The sequence below is a fragment of the Phyllopteryx taeniolatus genome, chromosome 9 (assembly GCF_024500385.1).
Source record: "Phyllopteryx taeniolatus isolate TA_2022b chromosome 9, UOR_Ptae_1.2, whole genome shotgun sequence".
Lineage (NCBI taxonomy): Eukaryota > Metazoa > Chordata > Actinopteri > Syngnathiformes > Syngnathidae > Phyllopteryx > Phyllopteryx taeniolatus.
Window position 1 is genome coordinate 25998775 of NC_084510.1, and position 12916 is coordinate 26011690.

The 12916-nt window shown below is 41.3% G+C and overlaps 2 protein-coding genes across 15 annotated transcripts in view; both read left to right on the forward strand.

Moving 5' to 3' along the window:
* The window catches only part of ece1 (endothelin converting enzyme 1), a 29743-nt gene extending 24598 nt beyond the window's left edge, over nucleotides 1-5145 (forward strand). For all 3 annotated transcript variants that reach the window (XM_061784501.1, XM_061784500.1, XM_061784502.1), the window contains one exon: nucleotides 647-5145. In XM_061784501.1, the coding sequence (XP_061640485.1) occupies nucleotides 647-823 (177 nt within the window). In that variant the 3' untranslated portion in view covers nucleotides 824-5145. The remainder of the gene's footprint in view (nucleotides 1-646) is intronic.
* Nucleotides 5146-6082: 937 nt separating this feature from the next.
* The window catches only part of eif4g3a (eukaryotic translation initiation factor 4 gamma, 3a), a 51936-nt gene continuing 45102 nt past the window's right edge, over nucleotides 6083-12916 (forward strand). For 7 of the 12 annotated variants that reach the window (XM_061783832.1, XM_061783834.1, XM_061783837.1 and 4 more), the window contains exon 1: nucleotides 6085-6735. In XM_061783832.1, the coding sequence (XP_061639816.1) occupies nucleotides 6572-6735 (164 nt within the window). In that variant the 5' untranslated portion in view covers nucleotides 6085-6571. Of the gene's footprint in view, nucleotides 6736-12916 lie in introns of all 12 variants that reach the window. The other 5 variants (XM_061783831.1, XM_061783833.1, XM_061783836.1 and 2 more) reach the window with 2 other exon arrangements.

The following is a 12916-nucleotide window of genomic DNA, read 5'->3' on the forward strand; positions in this document are numbered from 1 at the left end:
TTTTCTAGTGTTCAAGGTAGTTTGATTGAATCTTAGGAATTGTATTTATTAAATATCCAATCAGATCAATGTGTAGGCCACTATGCTTTTACACTCACATTCACACAAATGGAGAATTCAAAGTCTTCATTGCCAGCTGATGGAAGAGATAGTGTTCGACTTAAAAAGTTTGACTTTGTACAATCTAGACTTCTCACACACAAAGAAAATAGGGCTATTCGGCTTTTGGGCGAAATTTCAGGACGAACCTAAAAGGCACTGTAACCTTTTCAGGTGAATTTAATTTGCCCTGCTCCAAACTTCTGATTGCACATGTCCAACTGTTTAATGTGTCAGTACTTTTTGCACAACTTATTGTTCTCTAACAAGGAGCTGAATGGCAAAATCCACAACATTTCCAAGGACATCCACTTCTTTGCCTTTCTGTTACTCTTCCAGTCTCTCTTTTGTAAACTTGTGATAACGCCATAAGCTCAGTGGCCACTTCCCTCTGAGAACATCCTGCGGCTTCAAACAGGATATGCTCAGAGTGAAATGGCCAATGAGCTTACAGTGTCACAGAGTCATCAGCAGGTTACAACAGAGCCACTGGAAGAGTCACAGATGATGAGTGAGACTCTGCATCCTGTTCTTTTTTCCCTACCAGGTGTGGTGCTCCGTGAGGACGCCCGAGAGTTCGCACGAGGGCGTCATCACTGACCCGCACAGCCCGTCCAGATTCCGAGTCATCGGGACCGTCTCCAACTCGCACGAGTTCTCCAAGCACTTTGGCTGCAAAGCGAACGCGCCCATGAACCCCAAACACAAGTGCGAGCTGTGGTAATGCCTCGCAATGGACGGTAGGGAGAAACGGGGAAACTGACTGTGGAGGCTCACTGGCTGGAAGAACCAATATGAACACCTCGATCCCCGTCAGCCTTTGTCACAACTAAATGTGCCTGCTTTGTGTGGAGGATCTCCAAGACGTTTTTCTTTACTTTAAAGGAAACATATTATGCTTTTTTTTTTCACAATTCAAAACAGTTCCCCAGGTGTCTTCATCACATGTCTGTGACATGCTTTTGGAAAAATACCCCAAGGATCAAAAGTTAAATACACTTTACACACATTTTCTTGTCTTGCTGAAATTAGCCCAGTTTAAGGGGTTCGCCCTGCTCATGCAAGTGAGTGACAAGTATACCCTCATATACTGTACTGCTGGCCCAGTGGCGAGTCTGGCTTTTGTTACCATGACAACCAGGGATAGCGCTAGGGGCTTCTTGCATTCTTATACTTGAGGGAGCAGAGTCCAGAGTGTAGGGGGAGGAAAAAAACCAAAAGTATTTTCACTCATGGAGGCAGCACTTCATACACTACACTGTGTGTATGTGGCGCATCAAAAACACAAATACCCCTCCACCGCCACCGCATCGACAAAATCGCGGAGCAATCAAGTATGTGCCCCTTATCGACAGCGAACAATAAGCTGTCCATTTGACTAAACTCAATGCAGCTCTGCTTACCTTTTGGCTTTGACATGATAGCAGGGGCGTCACACCCATGGGGTATGTGGGTGTTTCTGCATGGTAGTGTTTCAGGACAGTGCTTGAAATTGGCTCTAAAAACTTCACCCTGCTTAGCTACCATGTCATGGACGTAAAAATGTTGTGTGTGGTTGTTATATAAATGAGCCTAACTGTGACACTTTGAGTTTCAGAGAGTGTAGTTGCTTGAAGGTGACTCTGGATTTTCACCCTGATCATGTCATGGTTGGAGGAACTCATGTGGGGGCGGTTATGATGTAAATTAGCCCAACTGTTGCAAACAGCAGACATTTTCAGAAATGGCAGATAACAAAATATTTACTTGGTTGTTTCATTTCACATTTCGGTGGGCGGGCACTGCAGAGACCCAACTATTTGTACACAAGCCAATACAAAAGGCAATTTTCCATAATATGTCCCTTTTTTAGGACTGCTGAGCTGTAAATGTGCTTTTTGTTTTTAGAACACTGGAACCATATCTTTAAAGTTGAGGGAACAACTCTCATGTCTTCTAAAATGTCGGTATTACAGAATGTCACATTGAATGGCACTCATACTAAGCTGCTTTTTTGTCCCTGTCACTTTGCGCTAGGGTTTCCCAAACTTTTGGTTCCCTCCAAAGTTAACCATATAGCACCTATTGCCACAACATAGACATTTAACATACATGAATATACTACAATAAACACAAACTAGCAAGCCCTTTGACAAGAAATGGTGTGATTAATGCTCAGTAACCTAAGTGTGGGAACCTTTCTCGATAGTGTGCTTCCTTTCACTTCTACAGTGGTGCCTTGAGATACGAGTGACCCGAAATACGAGCAGTCATTCGGCCAATACTTTTATTTATTTTTTCGCTCGTGAGTGTATACTTAAGGCACTAGCGCTGCATGGTGACAGTGATCTCATTTCAAGTCACTTCACAATTAGCAGCAGTTTAGAAAATAGCGAACAATTCTTCTTCTTCAAAAAAAAGTCTTGTCTCAAGCTGTTTAACGCCACTCCCAGTTGGTTTACTGTCAAACAAAACATAAAACCAAGAATGACACATTGTGTATTTAAAACAAGCTCATAGCTTTTCATTAAGAAAGTTAGCTTAATGCTAACAAACAATGCAAAACGCCATGACATGCTAATAGTTAGCAACCATAGTCAGGGTTTTAGAAGCAACGAATATTTGAATACAAACAGTGGCGCAACACGTGTAGATAGATAATATAACAAATACTAAAGGCATATATTTTTTATCCTCTACAAAAGATGACTAATATTACAGCATCTTACTTAGTTACTTCCTGTAGTAGTACAACCCCAATTCCAATGAAGTCGGGACGTTGTGTTAAACATAAATAAAAACAGAATACAATGATTTGCAAATCATGTTCAACCTATAATTAATTGAATACACGACAAAGACAAGATATTTAATGTTCAAACTGATAAGCTTTGTTTTTAGCAAATAATCATTAACTTAGAATTTTATGGCTGCAACACGTTCCAAAAAAGCTGGCACAGGGTGATGTTTACCACGGTGTTACATCACCTTTTCTTTTAACAACCTTCAATAAACGTTTGGGAATTGAGGACACTAATTGTGGAAGCTTTGTAGGAGGAATTCTTTCCCATTCTTGCTTGATGTACAGCTTCAGCTGTTCCAACAGTCCGGGGTCTCCGTTGTCGTATTTTACGCTTCATAATGCGCCACACATTTTTAATGGGAGACAGGTCTGGACTGCAGGCAGGCCAGTCTAGTACACACACTCTTTTACTAAGAAGCCACGTTGTTGTAACACGTGCAGAATGTGGTTTGGCATTGGCATTGCTGAAATAAGCAGGGGCGTCCATGAAAAAGACGTTGCTTGGATGGCAGCATATGTTTCTCCAAAACCTGCATGTACCTTTCAGCATTAATGGTGCCTTCACAGATGTGTAAGTTAGCCATGCCATTGGCACTAACACAGCCCCATACCATCACAGATGCTGGCTTTTCAACTTTGGGTCCATAACAATCCGGAGTGTTCTTTTCCTCTTTGGCCCGGAGGACACGACATCCACAATTTCCAAAAACAATTTGAAATGTGGACTCGTCGGACCACAGAACACTTTTCCACTTTGCGTCGGTCCATCTTAGATGAGCTCGGGCCCAGAGAAGCCGGCGGCCGTTTCTGGGTGTTGTTGATAAATGGCTTTTGCTTTGCATAGTAGAGTTTCAAGTTGCACTTACGGATGTAGCGCCGAACTGTATTTACTAACATTCGTTTTCTGAAGTGTTCCTGAGCCCATGTGGTGATATCCTTTACACATTGATGTCAGTTTTTGATGCAGTGCCGCCTGAGGGATCGAAGGTCAAGGGCATTCAATGTTGGTTTTCGGCCTTGTCGCTTAAATGCAGTGATTTCTCCAGATTCTCTGAACCTTTTGACGATATTATGGACCGTAGATGATGAAATCCCTAAATTCCTTGCAATTGTACATTGAGGAACATTGTCCTTAAACTTTTCAACTATTTTCTCACGCACTTGTTCACAAAGAGGTGAACCTCGCCCCATCTTTGCTTGTGAACGACTGAGCAATCCAATCGTGGCACCCACCTGTACCCAATTAGCCTGTTCACCTGTGGGATGTTGCAAACAGGTGTTTGATGCGCATTCCTCAACTTTCTCCGTCTTTTTTGCCACCTGCCTGTCCCAGCTTTTTTGGAATGTGTTGCAGCCTTAAAATTCTAAGTTAATGATTATTTGCTAAAAACAAAGCTTATCATTTTGAACATGAAATATCTTGTCTTTGTTGTGTATTCAATTAAATATAGGTTGAACATAATTTGCAAATCATTGTATTCTGTTTTTATTTATGTTTAACACAACGTCCCAGCTTCATTGGAATTGGGGTTGTAGAAATACATTTCCTTTTCATTTGTGTCTGCATGACTGTATTATACTGCTTCCCAGTGGCTGAGGTGGGCACACCAGAAGGAGCAGCACAATGAATCGGATTGGACAAACTGTTTAATGATTTACATTCGACTTAACTATGTTATTACTATTTCATGAAGTATAATATTAAAGAGTGCTGGTTTTCCTCATTAAAAAACAATTTTTGGGTTTATGGTAGGCTACAACGGAATAATGGCATTTCCATTCATATCAGTGGGGAAAGATTATTTGAGATACGGGTGTTTTGAGTTGGGAGTGTGGTCACGGAACAAATTAAACTTGTATCTGAAGGCACCACTGTGTTTTATTTATGTTACATTTTTATATGACACTGAGTTGGGGACCAGTGTTTTTTTTTTTTTTTTTTTTTTTGGGCCGGTTGAAATATGAAAGTCCACTTAAAGAGGATTTAAAAGCCATATACAGAATGAATAGAATGTCTAATACAAATATTGAGTGAAAAGCTGCACTGTTCGGGAGTGGGGTAGTACAACACCGTCAGGCTGTTATATATTTTATCAGGAGAATGTTAAGCTGAATTTTTGTATTTCATGACAAAGCCAATTTTGGTCTGATTTGAACGCATACAGAATAAATAAGAATGGCACTCACAACCAAAACAGACCAATTGTACCACTTCTGATTTTATGTGTAAAATTATTTTGCTTAATAAAATGATCATAAACATATTTTTGCCTATTTCTCTTTTTCATCCATTTTCTGTCTGTCCCACTGGTGAGCGATCCCATCTTAATTTTGGGCGAGAGGCGGGGTACACCCTGGACTGGTTGCCAGCCAATCGCAGGTCATTTTAGGATAATTTAGAGCAGTGGTTCTCAAACTGGGGTCCCCTCAGTCGTAACTTGAGGGTCGGCAACATAATTTGCAATCAATTATTTTCATTTTCTTAATTGTAAATGTGTAAAAAAAAATGTAGGGGGGGCTGGAACTGATTCATGGCAGTCCAGATCCATCGATCATCCACCGTATTTCTTAATATATTTCAGTACTTAAATAGATTCAATAAAAATTTGAGCAAACATTTTTCAGAAGGCAAATTCCTGCCCAATTTCTATATTAAAAGTCATTTTCATTGTTTCTTGATTGTTTGTTATGTAATATAGCTTCTAGAGATGGTGAATTTGGGGTTTTGTTTGCTGTAAGCTATAATCATCAAAATTATACATATTTTAAAAAGATATGTAGTATTTCACTCTGAGTGTGTGTATTACATCTCTATCATATGAGTTCCACTTTTTGAATTGGACTACCTAACTAGATGAAGCTTAATTTTGACACTATTCTAATTTATTGAGATGTACCTGTATTTGTCATTCAGCTGTTCCAAAACTGACTGGTCGAGAAGATGCAAAGGGCGAAAAAAGACGATAGAGGGCGCTACGAGCACACAGGTCCTGAAAGGTGCCGTTGAACAGGACCTTTAATTACTGTAAATACTGTAGTTAGAAACTGAAAATGTGCCGCGTGAATTATCTATATAATTGGTTAAAACTATACAACGTAGCGTGTTTTATTGTACATTTGTGGCGTGTTCGTCATTTTGTGTAAATGTTTGGAACGCTCTTGGTTGATTAGCCGAGCGTTTCCGTAATTGGCCGAGAATTGCCGAATCATCTGTCCTACCCGGACGGCTGGAGAAGCGGCAGGCAGCTGCGCCATGTTGGCCGACTCTCTCACGTATGTGAGGGCAAAAAATGAGAGAAAACACACCTGACGAGCAGCACAGCTGAATCCCCCCCCCCCCCGGTGCGGGAGGTTAAAGACCGTGTGTCTCATCTTTTTTCTCTCCCCCCCCCCCCATACTTCTTGTGGAAAAGAAGCGAAACCGGTGGGGGGCCGGCGATCCGCAGAGGCTCCGGACGGGCTAGGGAGGCTAAAGCTCCCCACCGTCCCCATGAACAGCATCGCTGATCCGGGTAGCGACTTTCCATGAAAAAAAAGAAAGATCCGTGTCGCTATTTGAGCTTAGTTGTCCCGCTTCTCTCGGGGGGCTCGGGCCCTGCTTTGCCTCCATGTGTGCGAACTAAAGCGACTGTCGTTTCTCCATTTGTTGCGCTATTTTGTTTTTAATGTGTTAGTTTTTTTTTTTGGACGATGAGTTTACCACCGAAAGTAGTCCCGAAGCCCGCCGCCATCGCCGCGAGCGGACCTGGAAGCGGCCCCTCTCCGTCGAGCCAACTGCGGGCTACCCTGACCTCCGTGTCCCTGCCGCCGGGAGCCCCAGCAGTCCCCCAGCCTGGAGCCGTCCCGCCAACTCAGTATCCTTTTGACCCGCACGGTAACACGTATGTGTGGTTTATTAACACCCATTTCTCCCCTTTCTTTTTGGGCCAGGAGTTGGACTTGTATTGGTGATAGTGGAGGCTTGATGTTGTGGGAAGGGAGGTGGACAATTAGCTCGGATGCTAAGTGTGCTAACGCTAGCCGGTTTTCGAACGCTACCCGCCGAGATTGTTTGTTTTTTGGGGGTGAGTTTTGGCCCCCCACACAACGCCACACCCAAAGTCAAACTAAACCTCGTAGAAATAGTGTGTATATTGATTCTACTGAAGTGTCAAAGCGGGCTGACATTGTTGGTTACAGCCAGGCTTTCATGGTTCTTGACACCGGTTACCGGCGCCCGGCTTTGTTCGCTTATCTTCGGTGGCTTGAAATTAGCAGGGCAGCTAACAGCAGCATCCATAATTGTGCTAATGGTAGCCCCAAAATAAGGCCTGGTTTTGGGGAGGGAGGTGGGGGTGGGGGTTGTAACACCTCCCCTCTCGTTTGTGAGCGAGATGACCGGGTGTGTACTCTGACAGGCCTGTGAGATGTCAGCACGATAAATGTCTTAGATGTCAAGTTTTTTTTGTTTTTGTTTTTTGTCCCAAAACTTAAAAAAAAATAAAAAAAAAAACTTTTTGGATCCAGCAGTGTTTTTTGTGGCTCAAATTGAGGCCAAGGTGGTATCATTCTGATCAGTCAAGCAAACACTTTCTGTTAAATACTGTATTTACATAATTTTAGCATTGATAAACTTGTCGCCTAGCCTCACCTGTACAACTCCACATGAGAAGTGACAGAGCGCTAGAAACTAATTCAGGCAATGTCAGATTTATGTGATGCATAAGAATCATATCTGAGCTTTTAGGTGACCCAAAGGTAAATTAGGTGAGAGTCCTTGGTTTAATTATTATTTTTTTTATTTATGTAGTTATGCACTTTAAAAAAAAATTTATGACATAATGTATTGAAAAATAAATTGCCATTTGAGAACCATTGCCTTCAGTACCAACCAAATCATAAGAAAGAAGACTTCATAACATGTTTTATGAAATGTCTCACGCCTCTGTAAACATCCCCAGCAACAACATTAACATCCAGAGCATGGTGTGATGCCAAATGCCTCTGCTGGCCTTTTTACTGTCACCTGCGTTGTTGGAAGATGTTCACGCCGATGACAGACTAGCCTACTTTAGAGTGGAGTGAAGTCACTGCACTTATGTCCTCTCCTGTTACAGTACAGCAAGGTGTCAGTGTGAGGCAGTGGCCTTTGCCAGTGCCATCTCTGCCCAGTCAGTCAGTCAGTGGCCCAAAGATGGTTTTTGGCTGGATTTGCAAGTCCAAGTGCCGGATTCAGAATTAATGACGACATTATATCCGATTCTTTTGATTGTCTAGTTATGTGTACGTTTACAAGTGACTCATCTGACCATATGAAATAAGCCACATGCGCAGATGCCCAAATTGCATGTACCGTTAAATACCCCATAAGCGTAAACACTGGACAACACAGAAGCCACTTGTACATGGATGTTCCCAAAAAAGGGGGAACAAATCTTAACAGCCTCATGTTAAAAATGAACAGGGTTTAACAAATACAAAAAAGTCACATTTGTTTGCTCTCAAGGGCATTTTGGCCAATCAGAGGCCTGAAAGAGCAAAACGACAAGCTGAATAAAGGCCTCTGTTGATCAAGATTGTGAGATGTTGTAAATTTATGTGGAAATTATGTTTCAAACATCCATTCATCCATTTTCTATTGTGCTTGTCCTCATTAGGGTCAAGGGTGAAATGGAGCCTATCCCAGCTGACTTTGTGCGAGAAAAGCAGGGTACACCCAGGACCTGGACTGGTCACCAGCCAGTCCCTGTTTTAAAACAGTGGAGACAAATTGAATATATATTTGGATTGCCTACGTGTGTCATTGAACAAAATGTAATCAAAGTTTAAATTAAATGAAAATGTTTATTTCAATTGAGACAAGTAGGGCTGAAATGATTAATCGAATAATGCGCTTACGAAAAAGGTTTTAGCAAATTCTCTGCCTAGAACATAGGTGTCAAACTCAAGACTCAATGTTTGTTCAAGTATTGTTTAACATTTCACTATTCTAACAGCTCTCTGAGGGAAATCATAACTACAATGTGGCCCGAGACAAAAATGAGTTTGACACCCCTAGCCTAGAAGCTTCGCAGGGATCATTTTTCCACAGACGGATGATGATGATGGAGATTCATGCACCACTCTCTACAGAAATGAGTGGGCGCGATGGCACTAAGCCAGTTCGTAAAAGATAGAGAATGTCCAAAGTTTGGGATCATTTCACACCACAACAGGGAACGTAAAGTGCAAGTCTACTGTACAAAAGCACGTCTACAATCGCCAGCACAAGGTAACGTACGTATTGATGTCAGCTAATTCAATATAGTCTACTATCGGTAGTTAGAATGTCTAGTAATGCGCCCTCCAAGTGGTCCAGGACACTTAGCCGCCAGTGAACCTTCAATCGCTTTATTAAACAAATGGTAGGAAAACAAACATGTAATAAGCACATTCATACACGAGCTACCGATGGTCATGGCTACCACAGGGTCTAACGCATTAGCCCGTTGCCAGCCAATTAGCTGTACACTTTCATTCACTGACGCCCACGTCACTCACCAGGCCAAGCCTCACCTTTTAAAACCTTCACACTCAGTCACAGCTACTACAGTAAAAGGTGAGGATGGTGTGTCCAAGTGAACAAAAATAATACCTGCACCTCACATTCACGTTATTGTGTTTAATAATGCAAAAAATATTTTTATGCGATTAATCGATGGGATATGTGGTAGGATACTCAATTCTAAAACTATTTGATAGCAGAAGCCTAAGAAACAAGCAAAATAAATTTTTCCTTTCAACACAAACGCAGATCCTGAAAAGAAGCATTGGAAAGCCCGAGCTGGAGCAAAACCTCTGTTTTAAGGAAAGAAAAACTTTGTGTGTGTAGGAAGTGGCAGAAACTGATAGAAAAAATGCATTTTTGAAAATATCCACGTCCGTTTGGACATGGTTTAAAGTATTCAGTCTGGGCATTTGCGAGTCTGTCAAAAGAGTAATGGTGGACCACAGTTCTTGCAGTAGCACTTGGAGTTTTGTTTACTATTCAGCTAATATAGGAGTTGTATTGCTTTCCAGAAACAATGGGACGTATTTAAAAGCAGAGTTGTCAAAAAATGCAGTTTCTTGTGGCATCGCCAACTAGTGGCTTGGCATGGATATTGCATTTTTGCAGATCCGTGTAAGCAGGGATTATTTTGAAACGATCAAAAACGCAGACACAACAACATCTCTCTTTCACTTGGTTGTATTAATAACGAGTGCTCGTTTGTAACCCACCCCTGGCTTTAAGTGCTGTGAGGGTTACATTTAACAGAACACAGAGCCTGGTTGTCTGTGCTAACTGTGCAGTATCCTTGTTTGACTCCTGACTGTTGAATTTGTTTAACCTATTTTCCACTGCGTGGCTGTAAATGTTTATCATTGGGGTGTAGAACTTTAGACGTTTATAACATGTTTTATGTAAGTGGAATAAATGTAAATATATGGCTTGTTGAGATTGCGGCTGCAGTGATTTACACATTGACTTTTGTGTTACGTCATCTGACTTGTGTATGTCCTGTGACTGTTGATGGTCTGATACACCTGTGTCATTGATCTGATATGCCTTTATACTTAAAAGCATTCCTCTTCCAGCTAACAAAGTTAGATTGTCCGGTACCTTCATTGCAGTTACAAGCTCTCCTTATCATTTCTATTGTGGTGAATGACTTGTGAGACACATAACACAGATACAAAAATTCAACACAAACAGTCGCGCAAGATTCCAAATTTGCTATTGTTCCGTTTCACCTGAGGTCACAGTCACAGAAGCCGTGGCCCGTGCAGTTCGTTTTGTCAATTGTGAACATGTAGCTTGGCAATGGCGCTTTCATAAAATACTTCTTATAGTTTAGAACTAGGCTGTACATGATCAGGATGTTTGGGGCCGATCACCAATCAGCGAGTTTAAAAAAAACAAAAAAACAAAAAACAATATCCGATCACAAGATGGAGCAATGTGTCTAAATGACTTGTTCATTTACTGTATATACTTGTGCACTGTATACTGAGTATCTTCAAATATATCTTGTCAGGTCATGTATTCAAATCAGTCAGGTCAAACCAACATTACAACATGACAGAAATAATGGGTGTTATAACTTACTGTTATTAAATTACTGTAATTAAATTATGTCACACACACCGAAACTTTAGAGCATGAGTCGACAGAACGCCGTTACAAAAGTTAGTGCTAGCACTAGCTTGATAGGCTACATTAGGTTTTGCTGCCTGCTTGCGAGCCGTATCGTATTAAAAGTACGTGAACATACCTCAAGCAAGCCCTGAATTAAAGTCCTCTCCCGAGCACCGTTGACCACCAGCACACGAATTTCCCCATTTTGTTCTTATAATACACACGACGCGATCGATTGTTGTTGTCGTGGCCGTGGTAACGAGTGTATCCGGCAATCGTGAAAGACCAAATTTGTCTTGTAGTCTGATCCGGACATTACGTGTTGTCTGTCCGACACCATCGACATCCATCCATCCATTTTCTGAGCCGCTTCTCCTCACTAGGGTCGCGGGCGTGCTGGAGCCTATCCCAGCTGTCATCGGGCAGGAGGCGGGGTACACCCTGAACTGGTTGCCAGCCAATCACAGGGCACATAGAAACAAACAACCATTCGCACTCACAGTCATGCCTACAGGCAATTTAGAGTCTCCAATTAATGCATGTTTTTGGGATGTGGGAGGAAACCGGAGTGCCCGGAGAAAACCCACGCAGGCACGGGGAGAACATGCAAACTCCACACAGGCGGGGACGGGGATTGAACCCCGCACCTCAGAACTGTGAGGCTGACGCTCTAACCAGTCGGCCGCCACCGTCGACATGTTATTTATTTTTTTTTAAATAACTTTGCTGGCTGTCAGATATTTACAGTACTACGTTAAAAGAAATGCAACAAGGCTAAAAATAAACCAGCTTTTGGATTCAAATATACTGTACACGCGGAGTTAATGTCTTTTGCGGAGCCGATCAATGACGTGTTTGATCGGATCGGCGAATTATGTCATTAAAGCTGATTACCCGATCAGCATAAAATGCTAATTATCAGCCGATACCAATCAGGCTGATCAGATTGGTGTAAAGTCTGTTTAGAACACTTGTTTTCAAAGCGTGCTACGAGTATCATTAGTGGTATGTGGGCTCCCCCTAGTGATACACGAAAGAATCACTGAATTAAATGCTTAGACTGTGAATAATGTTACAGTGGTTTAAATCTTTTTTAAAAAATACTTTTTTTTTTTTTAAATCCTGTAAATTGGTACAGTACATTTGTTAAGTACAGTTCGGGAAAGTTGTATTTAACTTTTATGTACAGTACATTTGCACTGAATATTTTAATTGACTGAAGTTAAGTAATTGATTAAAATCAGTCATATTAAGATTATATAACGTTCACTTTATTTACATTTTTTGTGTTGTTCAAATTACATAATATTACAGAGGTTTACAATCATTTTAAATACATCTTAACATGTTTTTTTTTTGTTGTTGTTGGATGAATGCTTGGGCTGAGTACGCTACTGCATTTTAATGCTGGTCACGATGGTGGTAGTTCGTGTAAAAAGTTTGCGAACCACTGGTTTAGAAGTTGTGGCATCTCAGCTGGTTTTAAAAAAAAACAAAAAACAGCACTATACAATGCTACCTTCATTTATGGGTTTAATCCATTCGATGACCAAACTCATAACTCAATTTGCCTGTATAGCAGATTATTTTTTTAAACACCATTAATCTCTTAAAGCCCCTCCAAAAAACACAATTTCCTTGTTGTTTTTAATAAAGAAAAATAGCACTGTATTTTATAAAACATAAACCCACAAAATTCTTGAATAAGCAGGGGGTAAACCGCCAATAAGTGTTTTTGGGGTTGCTTCCCACCAGAAAAAGGAAAATTGAGGGAAAAAAAACAAAACGAGGAAAATGGGTGAATCCGCGGGTATGCGGGCTTCCACTGTTTAACACACCAGTCCAGTCAACGTGTTGGCGTAAATGCATGTTTCTTACTGGGCAGTTTTGAACTGATG